At 61.6% G+C, this 21,675-nt stretch overlaps 1 protein-coding gene across 6 annotated transcripts in view; it reads left to right on the forward strand.

The window, feature by feature from the left end:
- The window catches only part of SYT7 (synaptotagmin 7), a 62,337-nt gene that overhangs the window by 27,168 nt on the left and 13,494 nt on the right, over positions 1-21,675 (forward strand). Inside the window, exons 3-8 of one of the 6 annotated variants that reach the window (XM_045893548.3) lie at positions 2,080-2,159; positions 6,141-6,272; positions 7,159-7,383; positions 10,861-11,229; positions 15,123-15,245; positions 20,110-20,245. In XM_045893548.3, coding sequence (XP_045749504.1) covers positions 2,080-2,159; positions 6,141-6,272; positions 7,159-7,383; positions 10,861-11,229; positions 15,123-15,245; positions 20,110-20,245 — 1,065 coding nt within the window. Of the gene's footprint in view, positions 1-2,079; positions 2,160-6,140; positions 6,273-6,348; positions 7,384-10,860; positions 11,230-15,122; positions 15,246-20,109; positions 20,246-21,675 lie in introns of those variants that run through there. The other 5 variants (XM_064576338.1, XM_064576341.1, XM_064576340.1 and 2 more) reach the window with 5 other exon arrangements.

A 21,675-nucleotide genomic window follows, 5' to 3' on the forward strand; every position in this document is an offset into this window, starting at 1 on the left:
CTGGACTCTGCCTGGGTTTCCTGTCGTTGCCCCCTTAACTTCACCCTGCCCCCCCCAGCCCTGAGTCAAGTCCTGCCCTGGCTCCTGTCCACACCCCGCCCCCCCAGCCCTGCAGCTCCTGCTGCAGAGTGATCATTGTAGCCAGACGGACGGGAAGGTTCCCTGAGCTGTGGAAGGAAGAGGGGCAGGCCCTGGACAGCCCACCCAGCCATACCTGGCCTTGGGGAAGGGGCAGCTGACCCACCTTAGAAGAAAGTGCTGCCTAGGCCAAGTTCTCCTGCCAAGACTAGGGAGAAAGAGGAGAGGGGTGGAGAGGTGGGGTTGGGGGGCCCTCAGCAGGTCCTCTCTGCCCCACACTGCCTGAAGTAGGGGGAGATTGGGGGGAGCTGGTGGGGGTGGCCCTCCCTGTGTCCTGCCCAGAGAAGGGCCTCAGCCAGCGTGGGGCAGCTCCAGGCCCTGATCTTCCCAGTCCGGACTGGGCATTATTGGGGATTTGAACTTCTGGGTAATGATGGGGGAGAGCAGAGCTGAAGCTGAGAGAGGGCAGCTTTTGTGGACTCGGAGGATCCAACAGCTCTGGTTTTTTTTCATTCTGGTTTTTGGCTCGGAGGCAACAGCCCGGGGCTGAGACCCTGGTGGGAAGAGGCACTAGGGGGGCACTCCCATGCTATCCATTCTGAGAACTGCTGGGTACCTAGAGACCAGACAGTCCCTGCCCTTTCCGGCTGCGTTCCCTCGGGGGTCGAGGGGCCTGAAGTAAGTCAGGAGAGAGCTAGACATATCTGTGACGAGAGCCTAGAAGGATGAGGGACCTGGGGCCCATCCGATGACAGCACCCCTTTTTGGAAAGGAGGAAAAGAAGGTCAGAGAGGACAAGGGACTTGACCAGGGTGACACGGGGAGGGTCCGGCGTTGCTGGGAGCAGGACCCAGGCATCCCTGAGACCTGGGGGCGCCGGAGGTGGAGTGAGGACTCTGCCCCTCCACCCACAGCATTCTGGGGGGCCGCTTCACCGCTGCTGGGCTCCCTCCGTGGGCAGCTCCTGTGCCCTGGAAGGGGTTGCCACTGGTGGGAGTGTTGGGGACATGGCTGTGCGGCTCTTACTTTGTTTCAGGGAGGGTGGAATCATTGGCTGTTGTGACTGTGGTGTGGGAGCACAGGATGGGATGTTGGGGAAATGTGTGTGCTCGCGTCAGGGTGTGTGTGTGTGTGCGCGTGCGCGCTGCCTGGCCCAGGCCCGTGGCCCGTGGGTGCGCGTGAGCTTGCTCCGTGGCAGCCAGGAATGTTAATGGTGCCCGGCTCTGCATGAGCTAAATTTAGAAACCCAAACCGAGAAGGTGAATGGTGCTCACCTTCCCAGCGGCAGGCCCGGTCCCCACTGCAGCCAGGGCCCTTCCTCTGGCCAGGGGACCTGGAGCCCCCGTCCGGCCTGCCGTGCCCTTTCCCCGCTCATGCTGGTGTGAGGAACTCTGGGGTGCCAGTGGGCAGCCTCTCTTCCTAAGACTGCCTTCCTGTAAAGAAGAGTGCTCAGGCCCTGCCCTGCCTCACTGCCCAAGGCAGGAGGACCCCAGGGAGCCCCCAGACGACGCTGGACACGGTCCTGGGCCGGACTGGGCACAGGGCCCTCTCCCTGCCCCCGCCATTCACGTCACTGGCCACTGCCAACCTTGCCCCTGCAGGATGCCACCCCCACCATCTGGGGGTGGTGACGTGGCCAGTGTGACGTGGCCAGGCGCCTGAGAGCCGTCTGTCCGTGGCAGAGGGAGATGTGTTTCTGGGAGCCAGGCCAGAGCCCCAGGAGACAGGCAGCCGGGAGGGGCCCCATCCCTGGGGGTCAGGGGTACCCTTCGAGGGGCGGCAGTGGTCCTCGAGCCTTATGGGGCCAAGGAGCTACTAGCCAGTGAACAGATAGCAGTGGGACTGGCCCCCCACGTGAGGTGGTGACACCTTCACACGTGGGCCCCTGGACCTTGTGGCCAAGGCTGGGTCCCAGCCTGCTCCCCTCCCCAGGCCCGTGCTGGGGAGGCAGGGAGGGCGCAGTGCTGTTTGCCCAGAGTGACCCTGGTGCTATCTCCACAGGGCAAACGCTACAAGAACTCCCTGGAGACTGTGGGCACGCCAGACTCAGGGCGTGGGCGCAACGAGAAGAAGACCATCAAGTAGGTGCCAGGCTTCCAGTTTGGGGCGGGAGCAAGAGGCAGCCCCAGTGGGAGGAGCCTCCCCCCTCCCCAGAGCTGGCCACACACCCTCACACGTTGGCACCATTCTCTCTCCCTGCCCCGTGCCTGCACACTCCTAGTGCCTCAGGGTAGCTCCCAGGCTCCAGCTTTTCTGCCCATGCCCCGCCCCCCCAGACCCTCACCATGTTCCAAGGACCCCAGCTCCCCCCTTTTCTGGCAACTGTCACTTCCAGCTCTGTCTGCCTCCTCCCTCAACCCTGGTTGCTGGTTCCTCCATCTACCCTCATATCACACACCATCTCCAGCACCCTCCTAGCTCCCCTGCATATCCGAGGGCCCCCCTCCAGCCTCAGCTGGGATCCCCTCTCTCAGGGGGCTCAGGCTCTTCTCTAAGACCTCACCAGTGTCCTGAGGGTGACTTGGAAGGTGGGCAGACCTCAGTGTTGGGCCACTTGGGAAGCAGAGCAATGGGGACTCTTCCCTTCCCTGTCACTTCTGGTCCCCACGGCCTGTCCTGTTGCCTCTGCCCCACCCAGGCTTCCTGCTTGTGCTCTGAGATCCCCCTTCAAGGAGGTGGGTTTGCCTTCCGCAGACCACCTTGGCCAGCCCACGGCAGGTGGTCGCTGGGACATACCCAGGGCAGCCCCCCGCACCAACCACCCCACCTGGCTGGAGGCTCTGGGAATGAGGGTTCTCTCTGGAGGGCTCCTCTCTGCTGAACCCAGGCCTTCGCTGGAAGGCCATCAGCCTGAGGTGGGGCTGGGTGCCCCTCCGTCTTAGCCTGGCCAGGGCCGAGCCTGCCAGCAAGGGGCTTTGCCTGAAGGGGAGCCACCCCAGCCTTCCCTGACCCTCACTTCCTTCCTTTAACTCAAGGCCCGCACCATCTCTGCCCCACACCTTCCCTTCTGCCCCCCTTCCCACAGCCTAGTCCGTCCTCCCTTCTTCTTGTTCCTGTTCTCCCTTCTCCCCCTCCCCTGCTCCTGAGGGCTCCCTCCCTGCTCCTCCCCTGTTTTCATCTCTTGCTCTAACCCTGTTTAGGGTCTTTACAGAAGCTTCCAGTGTGTGCCTTGTGGGGGGGGTGGGCAAGTGGAGGGGTGGGCCTGCCGAGGTTGGGGGTGGGAGGAGGTTCGGGAAGAGGCCTCAGGGAGCCTTTGAAGCTGGGTTTGGTTGCACACTCTCCGGTCTTCAAAGCCGAGAGCCGGCAGGTCTCAGGGGCTGATGCAGAGCCCAGGCCCCAGGCTTTCTGAAGGCAGGGAGGGACCACGTGGGGCCCAGCCCAGCACCTATGTCACCTCCAGACCAGGCCCCTAACCCAGTTTGCAGCTGGGCCGGGGGCCCCGTCTCTGCCAAATGACCATAACCTGGGGATGTGTATGTTCTGGATAGTCGTGGAAGGGGCCCGTGAGAGGGGATGGGATGCCCAGCAAGGGGGGAAGGCAGGCAGCACGGGGGGCAGCAGGCTCTGCAGGCTGGGACACACCCACGAATGCTCTCTAAGACAAAGTGAGGGCAACAGTGGCTATCCCCTCTTCTCTACAGCCCTGCAGCCGCTGCCCCCTCCCACCCCGCTGAGCTGTCAGAGCCTCTGCCTCAGGGGAAGGGAGTCACCGTTCCAGTCTACAGGCCCCTAGGTTCCTAGGCCTTTCTCTCTTGCCAGGGCCCAAAGCCAGTCAAGTGGCAGGAAGCAGGGCTTACCCATTGCACAATCTCCACATGGGCTTAGGACCTCCTCTGAAGGGATCTTTTGTCAAGGATGCTGGGAAGTTGCATTCTTTAGCAGTGCTTCCCAAACTGTGTAAATGATGAATAGTTATTCCATGAATCACTGAGGTTTCATGGGTTTCATGGCCAACTAAGTTTGGGAAACACTGCACACTCTCTCTCCCTCTTGGAGATACAGGTATTCATTGACCCATTAGAGGCTCTGAGAAGTCCTGCAGTAAAGGAACCTGTGTTTCCCAAACTTTTAAAATTAAAGATGGTCTTTTTCAGTACTGCAACAGACAACATGAGGGACCCTGGAGCTCCTTGGAACAGAGGGTGGGAGACCAGCCTGGCAGTGATGACCCTGGCGGCTCTTTCTCTCCAGGACCTAGGATTGGATGACAATTGATTTTGGAGATCTGGAGGGGGCCAAGGGGAGGGAGGCCTTCCAACTGGTTCCTTCTCTCTGTTACACTGGAGGAGGGGGACCAAAGGATGTCTCTGGCAGGAACAGGGTCTTCTGTTGAGGGAGCCTCCCCGGGGAGGGGCCTCCCAGTGCTAAGGCCTGTCCTGCCTCTCCCGTCTCAGCCTCCACTGTGCCACTCACAAACTGGCTCAGGACTCTGGCTTCGAACCCTGTGTACGGAGTCCTGTGAGACATTTCTGAGGTGCACTCTGCTCTGGACAGACAGACGCTGTCCACACCCCCTTGGGCCAGGACCACCATCTTCTCTGGGCCTGTGGTGGCCGCCCAGCTTCTCTCCTTTGTTCCCAAGTCTGAGGCTAAGAGCCAAGGTCAAGTCAAGCTCTGGTGTGGGGTCGGGGCGGGGGGAGAGAAGCAGGTGCCCCGAGAACACGTTTGCTCCATCTTCAGGGGGTGTGCCTCCCCATGTGGCCTCCCCCACAACAGGGCCCTCGCCTTGGCCTTGAGCAGCGGCACGGCCTCAGCACAGGCCAGGCCCACCCCCAGAACCCCTAGAGATCCTTCCCCTAGATGCGTTTCTGAGGGCTCAGGCATGGCTCCCTTCTAGAATGTTCCTTTGGCCTGTGTCTTCTGCCTTTCCTCTCCCTATGCTCCCAGGCCTGCTCCTCGGGGCCCCAGGAGCCTGACAAGCTGATGGAGCCCTTGTCTGAGGCTTCTGCAGCCTGCCCCCAGAGGAAGTCCCCACATTCTCTGTGCTTCCAGCCTATCTGCTTCATTGGTATGACTTGTCTCAGAGCAGAAGGGGGTGGGAAGACTGGGGCAGAGGGTCCCTTCCAGACCTAGCAGCTCCACCTTGGGAAGGATCAGGGGCACAGGGAGAGGCTACCCTGGCTGGCAGGTCAGGTATGTGTCAAGGGCCCTGGGGCTGAGTCTGCCCATCAACCCCCACAGAGAAGGGCAGGCTCCCTCCACACGCCCCAAAACATTGGACCTGAAGGGCCCGGGTGACTCTGATCACGCCCTCAGCAAGGTCAGAGGCCTGGACACCCTTCTCTTTTCTGGGGGGCCACCCAGTCACCACATCTGCAATGAGTGGAGAATGTCTTCAGCTCAGCTGAGATCCCACCAAGCTCATACAAAGGCTGTGTCCTAGGAGGGCAGAGAGCAGAGGAGGCTGGGGCAACCTCAGGCCAACAGGAAGAGGAGAAAGATGGGCAGGGAGCTGGGCCTGCCCCAGGAGTGGCTCAGTGGAGGTGGATGGAAGAGGGGGGAACCTTGGGTCTCCACTGTGGGAGAGCTGACAGCCCAGCGGTTACAGCCAATCTTCTGGTTTGGCAGGCAGGGAGACTGAGGTCAGGAGCGGTGGGCTCCCGGACAAGTTGGCAGCAGGGTCTGATCTACCTTTCAGCTCTTTCCAGCCAGAAACCAGCACCCTGTCCTTCTCCCACTCCCCACGCCAGCCTCCCCCAGGCCTGTTCCCAGCCCCCTCTCTCCCCTGCTCCCTCTCATCATCTTTCTCTCTCCCACCAGCTTCCCAGGCTCGAGGCTCAGCGTGCCCACCTGCAGCTCGCCTCCTTTCTGCGTGGCTTCTCCCGGCCCTCGAGGGTTGTGAGCGTATGCGTGTGTGTGTGTGTGTGTGCGCGCGCGCGCGTGCACTCGCTCGCTCGGGGCGCAGCTGCCGCCTCTCTTCCTCCCGCAGGAGCAGACCCTGGCCCTCTCGGCTCTCTGTGCGCGCAGCCCCGGGGCCCCGTCTCCTCTGCCCCCGCAGGACTTGCGGTTCTTGTTTCTTCTTGTATCTCCCTGTTTTCTCCCCTCTCTCTCTGCCCCTCCAGCGATCTAGACAGAGACTTTTGGAATAACAATGAGAGCACAGTGCAGCAGAAATGGAGTTCCTATCCTCCCAAGGAGTTTATTCTAAACATTTCACCCTACGCCCCTTATGGCGACCCACGACTGTCCCTCAAGTGAGTGACTTTACCTGGTTTGATCCTATGTACCGAGTATCCGCGCACGCCCTCCTTCCCCTCCTGGCCCTCACTTCCCTCCTGCTCCTGTCCGCCCTGGACCTCCCCGCCGTGCACCCATGGGCAGGCCGACCATGGAGACGAGCAACCCCTCCTGCCTCCTCTCGCCTGCCCGCCCCTCTCCAGTCCCCTCCCCCAGGGCCAGCCCTCCGCAGCCACACCCGGCCCCCCAGCGGGTCCCCCGCTCTGTGCAGTCAGGATGGGGTTGCCCGTTCGGCCCCTCCCTCTCGGCGTGGCTCGCTTTCTCCTCCCCCCATGTGCTGCTGCCCTGGCTGCTCGGCGGTGGTGGTCGGTGGTCGGTGGTCGGTGGTCGGTGGTCGGTGGTCGCGGTGGCGGTGGTCGGTGATGGCGGTGTCGGTGGTGGTGGTGATGAACTCTGACTAACACGGCTTTCTCTTTCTCCCTGCCTTGGGGCCTCCTGGCCTGGACAGCCCGCTCTTCCTCCGTCGTTAACCCTTCGTTGTCCTGTGGGATAGAGTTGGAGGTGGCTGCCCTCCCCCCACCCCCGCCGCCCCCGCCCCAGGCGGTGGGGAGGGGCCGCCCCTCCGTTGTCGTGGTGCGTTTCTCCGACCCCAGCCCGCCCGGCCCCCTCTCTCCTCTCTGCAGGCTCTGCTGTTAACCCACTTGCAGTGCTGATGTCTCTCTCTCTCTCTCTGTCTGTCTCTTGTCCGTCTGTCTCTCTCCTCCTCTCTCACTGTCTCTTTCTTCCTTTTATCTGTCATGTTTCTCTCCTCCCCCACCCCTACCCCCACTGTGGCCCGCCCTCCCCCCCCACCGCCACCCCCGGCGCCCCTCTGGCCCGGCTGCCTCCCACGTGTGCCTTCAGTGGTACCCTCCTGTCGGGCGCCAAGGTGGCCGCCGCGGCGGGGCTGGCGGTGGGGCGGGAAGGCCGGCCGGGGGAGAAGCCAGCGCTGGTGCTGCCACCCAGAGAGGACACCTCGAGAAGCGGCGGGGCTGCCCCCAGCGAGCCGGGCAGCCGTGGCAAGGCGGGGAGAGGCCGCTGGCGGACGGTGCAGAGCCACCTGGCCGCAGGGAAGCTCAACCTGTCCAAGTGAGTCATGGCCCCGTGGCCGCCGGAGCCGCGAGCTCGGGTCGGCCCCCGCCGGGGGGGGACAGCGGGACCCCCCCGGCATGCCCCCTGCTGCCCCCAGAGGTGCCGTCCTCGGCCCCTGGCTCATTTCATCCCTTCGTGAGACGCGCATCATCCTCGCCATCGGGCACAACTAACAGCCATGCGGTGTCGGTGTCGCATCCCAGCCTCGGCTGTGCCCCCCGCCCCCCCCCCCACATCAGTCTCTTTCCTTGCCAGTGACCAAGCCATTCCATTCTCTACCCCCGAGGCAGCTTCATTTCAATCCTCAGGTCATCCCATCCCCTTTGACTGGCCGCCCCATCCCAGCCGTCAGGTCATCCCTCTGTGGGCCACCTGTGGTTGGTCAGCCATTGGACCATCCCATCCCTGGGGAGCTGGCCCACTCTCAGCCTGTGTTTGATGCCCCTCATCTGCCACCGGGCCTTCCCTCTTACAGCCAGCAGACGGCTCTAGACCCAGAGGCTGAGCCATTCCATTTTTGACCATCTGGCGCCTCCATCGGCTTGTCCCACTCTTGCTTGCACCATTTCCCCGTCTATCCTGCAGGCCCACCATGAGCAGCTGGGCTGTCCCCATGGGTCCGTCCTCATTTCAGCCATCCCCATGGGCTGTCCCAGTCTTGGGCAGCAAGCTGTCCCACTGGCAGCTGGTGGGTAGTGTGTTCTTGGCGGTTGGGTTGTTGAGCCCCCCAGCTAGCTTCTCTTTTCTGACCAGGGTGGTCTGGACGTCAGACAGAAGAGCCGTTTCCCTTTTAAAAGCTCTCTGAGCTTGCCAAACGAGACAGTCCCTCTCTTGGGCCATGGACATACGGCTGGTCCCTGTTCACAGCAGAAAGTATATTCTCTCCTCCCCCACCATGGGGCTGCCTTATTCTCATCTTGGCTTTTAGAAACTTCCATGTCCCCACAGCTGAGCCCTTCCAGGCTCTAAATCCTTCGAACTATGACCATTCTCACCCACTGGGACATAGGTTCCATTTTCAGCTATTAGAACTGCCTCATTCCCAGCTAAGGGACAGCCTCTCACTTAGAAAACCGGCAGCCCTGACCCCTTCTTAGCTGGGGGCTGTCCTGTTGCCTTCATTCAGCACCCCACCCCGCCCCCGGTTCTCTTTAGAAGGCCTATGATTCCTGCCTTTGGGACCACTGAGGGCCACTGTGCTGAGACCTTGTTGCTTGTTGGCCTGAAGGCACACAGGCCCATTTCTCCCCTGATGTCGAGCCTCAGGAAGGTCTCGGAGGGAAGCCCCACACCCCCTCAGAGAGCCAGGCCCAGCACCCCGCCCTCCCCAGGCTGCTCTGGCCACAGACTCCAGGCTGGCTGAAGGCTCCATGCCATTCACTGGCTCCAGGCATGGAGGCACCAATTTTAGTTTCCTGTGACCGAGAGGTTGTAAATTGGACTAATTTTGGATGTGATAGGAAACCAAAATGAGGTCAGCAAGGAGGAGGAGGAGGCCGTCCGACTGTCGTCCTCCCCTGCTTCGGCCTGCCCCTAGGGAGCTGTGGGTTTACCTGGCTGGCCGGCCAGGCCTGGGCCTGTCCCTGGTGGTAGCCCAGGCTCCAGACCTGAGCTAGGCAAGGCTGCTGCCTCCTCCAGGACCCCCGCTCCCAGCTAAAGCCATGTTTTGCCTCTCTCTCTCTCTCTCCTCTATTTCTTGTTCTCTCTCTCTCTCTCATTCTCTCTTTACTATTCTCTGACTTTCTCTCCCTCTTTTGCTCTCACTCTTTTTCTTTCTTTCTCCCTCTCTAGCCCACAGGGGCAGCTTAACTGTTGTCCTTTAGTTCCCATGGTAGGCTCGGGAGGGAGCAAAGCTGAGGTCTGGTTGCAGTGGTGAAAGCGGCTCCAGGGGCCCTGGGGCCCCTCCTGCAGGCAGCCCCAGGGAGTACCTGGCTGCCCTGTGGTCCTAGACCAGGAGTTGGCAAGCTTTCTCTGTAAAGGGCCAGATAGGAAATGCTTAGGCTCTGCAAGTCACATAGTCTCTTTTATGCCAACTCAAGCCTGTCGCAGCCATAGACAGGATGTAAGTTAGTTTGTTCCAGTAAGACTTTATTTACAAAGACAGGTGGTGGACCAGATTTGGTCCATAGGCCATAGTTTGCCAACCCCTGCCCTCGACCACTGGATCGGGAGACGGAGGGAGGGGACAGAAGAGGAGGTTGGGACCTCTGAGGCTCTGGCCCTGCCTATGGGATGTGCTGATGTCTCTGGCCAGGAGAACGAAACAGGCAGGTTGCCTGGGGAAGCCAGGGGTCTCTGACTCTTCCTACCTCCGTCTCCTGAGACATTTACAGGTACCACTGGCATGGGGAGCGTTAGCTGAACACGTGTCCCAGGGCCCGGCCTCATTAGGTCCTCATGGCAACCCTGGGACAGAGGCAGCTCAGGGATGATTTTTCGCCCGGGGTTTTACGAAGACACTCAGATGAAGAAACTGAGGGGTGGACTCACTTTTCCAAAGTCCTGCGGTTCGGAAGCAGCAGAGCTGGGGCTTTAACCTGGGTCCCTCTGACCTCATACTGCCTCTGATCAGCCACGTCCTGCTTCCTGTCCGTCCCTGCCCCCTTACCAGCATTTTTCAGGGGTGCCTGTGGGCCTGCTAGGAGGCGCCCTCTTGCAAACGTATAGCCACCCTGTTTTCCATCAGAATTGGGGCAGTGACCAGACAAGTGGTTCCTAGGGCTCCCACCTCATCTGCTCCTTTCCCGGGTCCCCTCCCCTGACTGCCAGTCACTCCCAAGAAATCAGGAATGGACACTGCACCTCAGAAACAAGGGACCCTGGAAGGAGGGCAAAGGTCTGCTCCAGAGCCTGAATCCTGGGGCAGCCCTGGCCACAAGGCAGAGGCCCGAGGACAGAGGGTGTCCGAGGACAGTCCCCAGCCTCCGTGGCCCAAGCCTGAGAACCGCCGGCTTTCCCTGACCCGCCACATGTTACTAGGCCAGCTCTGCGCTGGCCTGGATTTCCTCGGGTCTCCAAAGGCCGGTCGCACTTCGGGCACAGAGGCAGACTTTCCTGGGGTCCCCCAGCGAGACCGCGGGGGGGGGGGGGGCGGAGCAGCTCCCTCCACCCCCTGCCGTTGGGCATGCCAGGCCCAGGGCCCCGGGGACGCCTTCACCACGCAGCCTCCACAGCTCCCGCGGCTCAGACAGGAGGCGTTGGAGCGTCAGGCGAGCCAAGGCCAGAGGGTGGGCTGGGCAGGGCCGGCAGGGGCGGGGTGGGGGGGGGTCAGGGCGGGCGCGGGGTTCGGTGGCCTCCTGGGTGAGGTGGTGGCAGCCACGGCACAGCGGTGACAGCAGGGATGGAGGCCCGGCGAGGTCCGGCAGAGCGCGCCCTGCACTGGGGCCTCCCAGTCCTGACCCTCGGCTTCTTTTTCCTCCACTGTGATCCCTTCACCTGCTTCTCCTTTCTCTCCTCTCCTCCACCCGCCCCAAGTTTCGAGGACTCCACCCTGTCCACGGCCACTACCCTTGAGTCTATCCCCAGCTCCACGGGAGAGCCGAGATGCCAGCGACCCCGCACCCTGATGCGGCAGCAGAGCCTGCAGCAGCCGCTGAGCCAGCAGCAGCGGGGCCGGCAGCCCAGCCAGCCCACCACCAGCCAGAGCCTGGGCCAGCTGCAGGCCCACGCGGCCTCGGCGCCGGGCCCCAACCCCCGGGCCCACGGCCGGGGCCAGGTTCGGCAGGGCGCCTCGGCCAGCACCAAGTACCGGGCGGCCGGCGGCCGCAGCCGCTCCAACCCGGGCAGCTGGGACCACGTGGTGGGGCAGATTCGAAACCGAGGCTTGGACATGAAATCCTTCCTGTAAGTCCCCCCCTTGAGCGGGCCGGCCCCCACCTCCCGACCCAGCCTCTCTCCCCTCATCTCCTTGGGAGCGGCTGGCCCTGCCCCGGCTCCTGGCCCTCCATCTCCGCGGCAGGGTGCCGAGCAGACTCGGCCCCCCCCTCCCCAGCCTCCTGTGGCTCGAGGCTCCGTGCCTGCAGCCCCCCATGGAAGGATTCTTATCTGGGCCACCCCTCTGAGGACCCCGGCTCCTCCCCCTTCGGTGCCTCCTGGGGCTCGGAGAAGGTCCCTCCCCCAAATGTCAGTGGGGACACTGGACAATGCCCTTGAGACCTGAGGCCGCCTGGTCCTCCTCCTCTTCCCGCTAGTCCCAGGCTGCTCCTGGCCTCCCTGCTAGCCTCCCCCCTCCCAAACCTGGGCTCTGGCCCTGCCTCCGAGCCTCCAGATCGCCTCTTCCCTGTAACCCGACTCGGCTCACCTTCCTGCCCCGCACTTCCTCCCTCCCTCTCACGGTTCCTGCCATCAGCCCTGTCCTCTGCCTCTCTGACCTTCTCCAGCCACCTGTCCTCCAGCTCCCAGAATGACCCATCCCCTGAGGACAAACCTCAGATGTTCCTCCCAAAGCTTTAGAAAAGGTTCTTTGTCAATCAGAGGCTTCTTTCAAGTGTACAGGCCTGAGAAGTAACCACACACCACGGGTATCTAACTGTAGCCATTCCTCATCCCCCCGCCATCCCATGCTGCCCCGCCCCACAGGTAGGGGCCCTGCCCAGGGCACCCCCCCCCCCCCCCCCCGCCGACCCCGGCATCACTCTGGGCATCGGCGCTCACTCTCAGAGCCCAGAGCAGACCTGGGCTTTTGTCCCTGATATCACTCGCCTCCCCCGGCCTAACATGACCTTCCTTCCAGGCTCTGGGGATTATTCCCATCGCCCAGGTCTTCCCTGGGAGCACTTTTCATGGAGCAAGAGACCAGCACTAAGCCTGGGAGAGGAGAAAGGAGGAGGAAGGGGAAGGGCAAGATGCAAGGCCCAGCTCATTGGCAAGATGTGGGGATTCTGAAGGCAAGCAGGTCCCTCCGAGTTTCCTAGCTCTCCAGCTGAGACCCCAGCCCAGGCTTCCAGGGCAGACGGGGGTGCTGTCCCTAGCAGGCGCACCCCAACAGAAGAGGCCTTGCCACGCCAGCTTCCCATACCCGTGCAAGTGGCTCGTGGGCCCGGCTGGCAGCTCGTGCTGCCTGTGCCTCTGCTTGGTACATCCAGGCAGCGCATCTGCCGGGGCTCTCCCCGACCCAAGGACCCTTGGGGATCCAGCTGGTGCCTGCATGAGACAAGATGCCCCGCAGAGCCTCCTGGCTTCCGGGCGGCGGTTTGTTTGGGGACGGATACAGTGGCACTGGTGTGGATTAGGAGAGTCGAAGGAATTGGTTCTTCTGTGGCTTGAACAGAACTGGGAGCCGGCGGGCCCCTGCACCCCTCTGCTCCTCCTGCCCTCCGGCTGCTCTTTGCACAGCTGTCACCCTGCTTCCTGTTCTAGCAGCCATCAGACTGGGGCAGGGGCCGTCCCCAGGCCCTGGGAAGAAGGGAGCCCGCTGCAGGAAAGCCTCTGTGTACCGACTCCCCTGCCCGCTGCTCCCCTGCTCAACTGGGATTTGCTGAGTGGTGCCCCGTGCCAACATCCTCAGTCCACACTGCTGCGCCCACCACAGCTTTATGGGCCCCTCGCCTGCTGGCCACCGCTAGAGATCACCCAACCCCCCGCCTCCTCCACCTGTCATTCTTCCCAGCAGGGGTCGGCAAATTTTTTTCTGTAAAGGGCCAGATTATAAATATTTTAGGCTTTGTGGGGCACGTGGTCTCGATCACATTTTTTTAAAGCAATGCTTTAAACACGCACAAGCCATTCTTAGCTTGTGGGCTGTAGAAAGACAGGCCACCAGCTGTACTTTGCCCACCTCTGACCCCCTGCCTTACAGTTTAGCTGGTGTGCTTCTGAGGCCCTTTTCTTGCCCCAAATGCTGCTGGTCCACAGAGACAGCCAGGGCGGGAGGGCTAGCCAGGCCTCCCAGGACCCCACCCCCTCTTGCAGGGAGGATGACATTCCTCCAGCTTAATGGGTATGACACCCCCCCCAATACCACCAGCTTCTCCCCAGACTCTCCTCTTGCCCCTCGTTCTCACCCTTGCAGCCTGTGTTGCTGGGGAGAATGACAAATTGGGAATTCATGCAGAGGAGCCGTTTTGTTTTTAAGAAGAGCAAAAGGAGTATCTGAAAAATGCATTAAACAGGGAAAAAACATGTTGTTTTCGTTGGGTTCTCCTTCCCCCAGCTCAACCCAGCTCCCAAGCAGCCAAATGGAATTTTACCAACAGTAAAACAGTACCGATGGGCAGAGAACAAAGAAAACGAGGATTTGTCCTGAGGGAAGGGGGAGTTGTTACCCAAAAGTTGGAGGCCAGCATGAGTGTCAGCCTGGAGTAATGTGCCCAGGACAAAGATGCATGACATGGAAGGTGGTGCAGCCACTTAGCTTCCTCCCCTCCCTGGGCCCCCACTGCCATCTCCCATTTTCCCTGCGCCCCCCCTCCCCCCCCAGGTGCCATGTCTCACCTGCTTGAGTTCCCTTTCCAACAACCTCTCTAGGAAATAGCCACAGCCGCCTCTTCCTGTCTAAACCTTGCCCCCCTGGACGGTGGTTGAAGGGCAGACTTCCCAACCCCGGATCCCCCGCTCTGGAACATTCCGTTAGGCTTACCATCCTTCCCTTGGCCCTTCCTGAGACATGATTTCCTCCCTGCCCCATCTGAAATCCCCTTCTTCCTTTGTTCGGATGAGAGACGCAGGGCTGGACGAGCTCCAGAAAATGCCCGTGAACTCATGATTTTGCGGGGCAGCAGGTCACCTTTTGTCCCTGGAAAATGCAGGGAGACCCCACGGTTGCCCAGGGGTTCTCTGAGAATGCCGCCTATGAAAAACGTCACACCTTGACCTCTGGCCCCACGCTGCTGCCCACATGGCAGCTCCTTGTCCACCTGGACTGAGCCTCCCTCAAAGCAGGATGACTCCAGCCTCTTCCAGATCTTCCTCTCTGCAGAAATTCCTCCAGACCTTGCCAGCCAGGTTCCTGCACTTTCTCTTTCCACCTTTGCTTTTTGGTGACTCCTGGACTGCTTCTCCAAGGAAAGGCCCCTGAACTGGACCCAAAAGCGTTGGTGGTTATTCCCTGGATCTTCAGGAAGGGGGACTCAAGAGAAGGCCCATGATGGCCAGCACACCATAAGCCAGAAGGGACTTCCGTTCTCCTCTGATGGGCTGTGTGTTCAGGGACCCCCTCCTGGTGTCAAGGACATCTGGCTGACCATGACCCAGAGATGTCTTTACGAGGAGCACAGGGTGCAGCACCCATTGGATTTCTGAACTTTCTAAGAACCTCCCACCTGGGAGCCCAAACCTGCCTGCCCTTCCCAAAGCAAGATGGCGATGGAGCCCCTCTCTTCTCCCAGGGGCCCAGATGGCCAGAGCGAGTAGCTCCCCTCCCCCGGCCTTCCCCGAACCTTCCTTGGCAGAGTCTTCCTCGGCAGCGTCCGGGGCACAGGCCGCTTCAGCGGGCCTCTGGCCAACCCCTTCCCAGAATCTCTCCAGAGCGTCCCGCTCCCTGGCCCCGAGGCAGGCTGGGTCTCAGGCTGTGGACACCTCCCCTCATCCCCTCCCTTCCCGCCTCCACCCGACTCTGCTCTACAACTTTTGACAGTGCTAAAGTGTGTGGTTTCTCTCCTGCAGGGCCAGTTTCTTACGCTTTTTTCTTCTCTCTCTTTGTCTCTGTCTCTGTCTCTGTCTCTCTCTTTCCCCTCCCTGCCCCCGCCTGTGGGGCCTCCTCGTTTCCTCCCGGCCGGTGGGCTGCCCACCTCGGGCAGGGAAGGCAGGATGGTGGTGCTATCCTTGGTCTTAGGGCTTTCGGAACAGGATGACTTTGCCAATATCCCTGACCTGCAAAACCCAGGAACCCAGCAGAACCAGAACGCTCAGGGGGACAAGAGGTACGAGCTCAGGCGAGGGCCTGCGGCGGCAGCGGCCGAGATGGAGGCGTGGAGAGGCTGCCGACCTCCACCAGCCCTGGCCCGGCTGCTGGATGAGGCGGCGGTGCCCTCAGCGATCCTGGAGTGGGAGGACAGCCCCCTCCCCAGCTGGTGCCCTCACACACGCCACCCCGGGCTGTCCCTTGGGTCCAAAGCCAGTGTGGCCGTCCTGGGGCCATTCTGGATCAAGCCTGCTCCCCAGGCATGCTTGCCCTCGCCCGGAGCAAGTCAGCCTTTCTGCCCCATCTCTCTGCTTGGCTCCCCCCACCCCTTGCTGCCCCTCATTTTTCATCTCTGCCCCACCCCCAACCCCGAAATCCCAGTTTCTCTGGTGGTTGGTGGGCGGGGGGGGATGTAGGGAAGGGGCACCAGCCTGTTCTCCCTCATCCCCGCCACCTCAACCTCCCTCTTGCCTGGAGGTCCCGCTGGGGTGACGGTAGCACCCCCCTCCCTGCAGGGGTACTGCACAGGTGTGGCTGAGCTGCTTGGCTGATTGAAGAGGAGCCCCTGGTGGGGAGGGTGTGGGGCACGGGAGAGGCCTGGGGACCAGAAAGAACGAGAGGCAGCCCTGAACCTGAGGTACCAGGAGGAGGGAATAGGGGGAGAGGCCGAGAGTAGGCCTGTTTGCTCAGGTGGAGCAGAGGGCTGGGCATTTAGCCGTGTGTCGCCATCAGGAACTCAGGGAAGCACCTCCTGGTGCCTCCCGTCTCAGGGAGGGCGTGGAGCACTCGTCGGGAAGGAGACGGGGGAAAGGTCGGAGGGCCGGAGGCTCGGGCAGCGTCGCAAAGGTGGGGTGATCCTGCCCTTGGTGTGGCTGCCTCGCATCACCTGGCCTTGGGCTGGGCCAGCCACACACCTGTAGTCACAGGGGGAGGGCTCCTCACCTCAGTCAGGTCTGCTTCTCGCCAGACCAAAGGCCTACCGGAGAGCATGGGCTGATGGCCAGGATGCCAGGCTTCTAGCTCTGGTTGCCAGAGACCCGCTCTGCAGACGTGGACGAGTCACTGCCCCTCTCTGAGCCTCTGCTTCCTTGTCTGTCGAATGAAGGATTGGAGAGGGTGACCCCTTCCAGCTTGGGCATGCTAAGCTTCTCATGAGAGCACAGACCCTCAGGCTGGGGCACCTGTCAGAGCCTGTGAGCTGGGCAGCGATCCTGCCATTCCCTGAGACCCATAAGGCAGGAGGGGACTGTCCCAGGCTGCCACCAGGGGCCTGTGGGTTACAGAAGCCTAGGCCAAGAGTTACACAGCTGACTGCCCCTCCCTCCAGCGGCTTCTCGCACTTTCTTCCTATTCCAAGTTCACAGTTGCATGTCTGTGGTGGACACAGCCAGAAATCCCCGGAGAGTGGGAGGGAAGAGCGGGACAGGTTCTTTCACTCATTGGCACAGATGGTGTCAAACCCCAAGCCCATGTCCTGGGGGGGGGGGGGGGGTCAGCAGCGGGAGGAACAGAGCCTACCACCTCCAGCCCACCTGGTGCCCCAGAAGTCCTGGGCTGGGCCCCGGGCAGGCCAGAGTGCCGTGGGGAGGGGGCCAGGGGCCATGGGGGAGAGGCGGCAGGAGGGGGCTGGAGGCCTCTGGAAGCCTGCTGAGAACCCGAGCTCTTGGGGGGGGGGAAGGTGTGAAGTGTGCGGGAGCAGACGCAGGCTGGAAACGAGATTTCACATCACCCATGCGTTCATTAGCTGGCTCCATTTCCACCCACAGCCTATTTTTACCCCTGCCATGTAGGTCTCCCGCCCGTATTCTAACACGCCCATCTCTTCCGACCATTACATCAGCTGTCCCTGCCTTCCTGGGAAAGGTGGGTGTGGAGGTAGAGGCCATGGGCCCTCGCCCCCACCCTGCCTGACTCTCCAGGTGGACATATGTCATTCCCACCTGGTCACACCCACCCCATCCGTCTCATGGCCTCTGGGGTGTTCCCCAGGTGACCGGGCACTGTGAGGGCGTCCAGCACTGAGGGCTTCCTTCCCGGCACTCTCCCCCACCCCAAGCTTGGCATCGGCACTGGCCCCACCCCACCAGGCTCTCGGCACCTTAGGGCTCCACTCCTCTGGAGCCCTGGCTCACTGGACCTTGGAATGCTGGGCTTGGGTCAGCTGTCCCTTTCTCTTCAGCTTCTGCCTCCAGACCCAGAGTCTGTCTGCCCTTTTGCCCTGATTCCCGCCCCCCCTTTACCATCCAGCTGACCCCTTGGCTGTGGACTTTCAGCCCCTGAGGTCTCTGTCAGCGGCAAGTCCCTGGGCGACAGGAGGGCCCTGGGAGGAGGAACAGCCATTCTAATTCCCAAACAAAGTAGGGGTGCATCTAGCGAGCAACATGGAGACGGGAAGGTTGGTCAGTACCTCCCTCCTAGGATCCTTGGTGGCCTGGAAGCCCCCCATCCAGGACCTCCCAGGCCCAGAGCCTCAGTACTGTGGGCCCCAAGAACAGAATGTTGTTGGCCCCGGGAGGGAGGAAGGAAGGAGGCCAGGACCACCCCTGGCCCCCGTGCCCTGCTGCCTTCACCCATGCTGCCCTGCAATCATCCCCATGTCATGCTCTCTGCCATCCCTTCCATCGCTCCTTGGGATCCGAATGGTGTCCACCGTGACCCCCCCACCCCCCGAGTGGGGCGCGGGGCAGGGCGGGGACCTGGCCACCCCCATCGCTCTCCTCGCCCCCACACCACCATGTTTCCTCCGTCCCGGTGTGTGTCCCCCGCCTCCTCTCTGCCTCTCCTCTCGGCCGCCTCGCTCGTCCCCTTGTCCACCCTGCAGCCTCCTTCACTAGTCTCCGACTAACCTTTCTTGGCCTCTCTCTCTCCCCCTCTCCTTCCTCCCAGCTGCTCCTCACAGGGATGTCCCTGGGCCAGTGACGGGGCCCCTGCGCCTCTCCCTCTGCCTCTCTGTGCACTTGTCTCTCTGTCTCTCTCTGTCCTGTGACCTCCGGTAGCTTCAGTGGCGCTGACCATCTTCCCAGGCTGCTTTGCAGCTGCGCTGATGCTGTGGTGTGGCCAAAATAACTTCGACTTTCTCATACCTTCAGCAGTCAATCTGGCGCTCTCCTCCTGTCCCACTCTATTTTTAACCTGACTTTACCTCTCCAGCTATTTCGGTGTCCTCTTCCTCCCCATGCCTGTCTGCGTAAGCACGTGTCTGCGAGTGTGTGTCCCTGCGTGTGTGCGTGCGCGTGGGCGTGCCCCGCTGTGGCCGCACCTCTGGCAGGGACCCCGGGGTGGCCCCAGGCGGGGCGCGGTGTTTCGTGCTGTCTAGGCAGGGCCAGGTTCTCACAGCGGGTGTGCGTGTGTCTGATTCTCAGGGTGCCTGTCCCTGAAACGGCTCCCCACTTTGGTCTGTTTCAGTCGGTCCCGATTCACACACCCACCTTGGCATGCCCGGGTCTCCCTGGATGTTTCCTCTCGGGATTTAAGTGTGCATCGCTGGGCGCGCGCATGTGTGTGTGTGTGTGTGTGTGTGTGTGTGTGTGTGTGATCTCGCTGCTCTGGTCGACCTGCCTTGTTGCTGTGCCATTCTCTCCCTGGTGCCCCCTGGGTGTCTGTCGGGCTTGTGTGCACTCGTGTGTGTGCGCGTGCGTGCGTGTGCACGCGCACACCTTGCTGTTGGGTCCTGGTATCTCCCCTCCAGGGCCTGGCAGATTCCGTGCATGTCTGTCTGCCTGTCGTGGTCAACCGTGTGCTGGCGGCTGGTCCATACCGAGGGTGTGTCTAGCCTGTGTGTGTCTCCGAGTCTGAGGCTCTGGGACTCTCAGAGCTGTTCTCTTGTAGCCTGTCCCAAGCCCCATGCTGCCAGTCTTCCAGTCTTTTCCTCGCTGCCTGCCCCACCTTTCCTCCTCATGAGATGTTCCAGCCTGGTCCCTGGGCACGCTTTTAGGGCCCCCTTCCTGAGCCCCAGCTGGACGGAGCCTGGGCTCACCACCCAGCTGCCGGGCCAGAGAGCCCAGCTTCCCGGGAGCAGCATGGAGTCGGGGTGCACACAGGGCCTCACGTGGAATGGTCAGATCTGGGGCTTCTCAGTGGTGCCCCGTCTCTCTCTGACCCTGGGTGAGAGCCTTATCCCACACACAGTCCTCAGAGCGGGAGGCAGGTGGGGACTGGGGAGCAAGCGGGTGTAGACTCGTCCTATCCTGCAGGTGGCTGTTTAAATCTAAATTAGTTTGAGTCGAACAAAACGAAATATTCCGTCCTCAGTCACACTGACCACTTCAAATGCTTTAGTAGCCACACAGGGACAGCGCAGACATAGAACACTGCTGCCATCGTAGAAAGTTCTACTGGCCAGAGGTGTGTGGACGGTGGTCCTGACCTCTGCTGGTCAGCCTTGGGTCTGAAGGGCACCTGTGCGCCCTCAGGCTGAACAAACACAGGTGGGGCCTCTGGGAGCTAGCACCCTGGGTGTGTTTGCAGAGGGTAATGATGCAGAGGGGTGACCTGGACACGCCACCTGGGGAGCCTCCCCTGCCAGGTTGGAGCGAGCAGGGGTGCCGGGGGCCTCTGGGGCCAGGGCCACGCTCAGAGACCACCCTGCAGGCAGTGACTGGGTGGTGGGGCGTTCTCTGGGGACCAGGAGGAGTGCGAGTACCCACCAATTCAGCATCCACAGGGGCAGTCGAGCTGCATCATGCTAAGGTGAGGGAGATGGGCCCCGAGCGCCGCTCTAGGTGAAAACCAGGCCTCCCTGTGGACAAGAGCTCGGCTCCTGCTGGCCTGCAGGAGGGGGTGGCTGCTTGGGTCTCAGAGGAGATGCTGCCGCCACCCCGGCCAAGGTGCCCGGCCCAGCCCACCTCCCAACCTGCGCTCATTCGGATTCCCCCCACCTCCAGGTTGCCTGCAGGAGGGAAGGCAGTGAACACAGCCCCAGTGCCGGGCCAGACACCCCATGATGAGTCTGACCGCCGGACTGAGCCGCGCTCCTCCGTCTCGGACCTCGTCAACTCCCTCACCAGTGAGATGCTCATGGTGAGAAGGGCAGGACGCCGGGGCCCCAGGCAGGAGCTGAACTGGGAGGCCGGGGCCGGGATGCGTGTGACAGTTGGTGACAGCGTGGGAGTTGTCCAGTCGGGAAGGGGAACCAACGTGGACTGAGTGAGCAAGGCTTGGGTTCTTTTCTCAGCTTTTCCCCCAGAACAGGCTCTCTGTGCCTCAGTTTCCTCATTTGTCTAGTGAGAATAAGAATGCCCATCTTCCTCCAGTCTCTTTCTGGGCTGAGTGGGGGTCCAAGAAACCCTACTCATGGGAGGGATTTTTATGATCATAGGAGGAAATGCTTGGGGCAGAATGTGTCCCCTCTCTTGGAGCGGTGTCCCAGTGAGGGGAGGTCTGAGGTGGAGCTCCCAGTGGAGCGAGTCTCATGTCCCTCTCTCAGGGACCTCCCCTTACCCCCATTGCTGGAGGCCAGCTGAGGCCCAAAGACAAAAGGAGAGTAGGAAATTGCCCGCCCTCCCCGTCCTGATTCCTGGGAGGGAAGAGCTGTGCTGAGAGTCTTCCGTGCACACCCTTCTGTGCACACACGGGGCTCCCAGCCCTCTGGTTCTGGGGCGTTTCCACCAAGGGAGAGGTTGAGGCTCCTGTCTCACCCCCTGGTGGCAGCAGTAAGGCACAGCCTTGTACCTCACCTGTGCTGGGGGAAGAGCCTGGGGAGGGCCGGGGCCCCAGGGCGAGGACCTTGTGATGCGGCAGCCAGCAGTTTGCAGGCGGCTGTCAGTCAGAGCTTTGCCAGCTCACAAGTCCCAAGGAGGCTTAGGGTATGAGATTGGGAACCTGGTGCCTGCTGTGTTCCTATTGGACGTGACCGCAGACAAGTCATTTCTGCTCCCTGGACCCGGGTCCCCCCCCCAGTCCCTCCTGTAGATCGAGGGAGAGTTTGTGGGCTCTCAAGCCCTTGCCAGTCCTGACATCATTCAGTTCAGAGTTCCCTTGCCCAGGTCCTGGCATGACAGCTGCCATGCTCTCTGGGGCCCCCGGGCTCCACCCTTCTACCGGTTAGGGCTCCAGCCAGCTCCAACCATCCACCCCCACTGCCCCTTTCTAGCCCAGCGCTTCTCAAATTATAATATGCACACAAATCACTGGGAGATCTCGTTAAAATGCAGATTCCCACGGGGCACCTGGCTGGTTTCAGTTGGAAGAGCCCGCAGCTCCTGATCTTGGGGTCATGAGTTCGAGCCCCATGTTGAGTACAGAGATGACTTAGATACATAAAACTTCTTTTAGAAATGCAGATTCCCAGTCAGCAGGCCTGCGGTGGGCCCTAGGATCTGCATTTCTCTTGCGTGGATCCAGATTCGGGCATCAGATTTTCCCTGTTCTAGAGCTGGTCTCCCCTGGGCCTCTACCCACCACCCCCACCATAGGCCCCTGCACGCCTGGCCCTCTGTTGCCCTCTTGTC

Source organism: Mirounga angustirostris, unplaced genomic scaffold (assembly GCF_029215605.1).
Source record: "Mirounga angustirostris isolate CCGP_5_RB_7025 unplaced genomic scaffold, mMirAng1.0.hap1 SCAF_13, whole genome shotgun sequence".
Lineage (NCBI taxonomy): Eukaryota > Metazoa > Chordata > Mammalia > Carnivora > Phocidae > Mirounga > Mirounga angustirostris.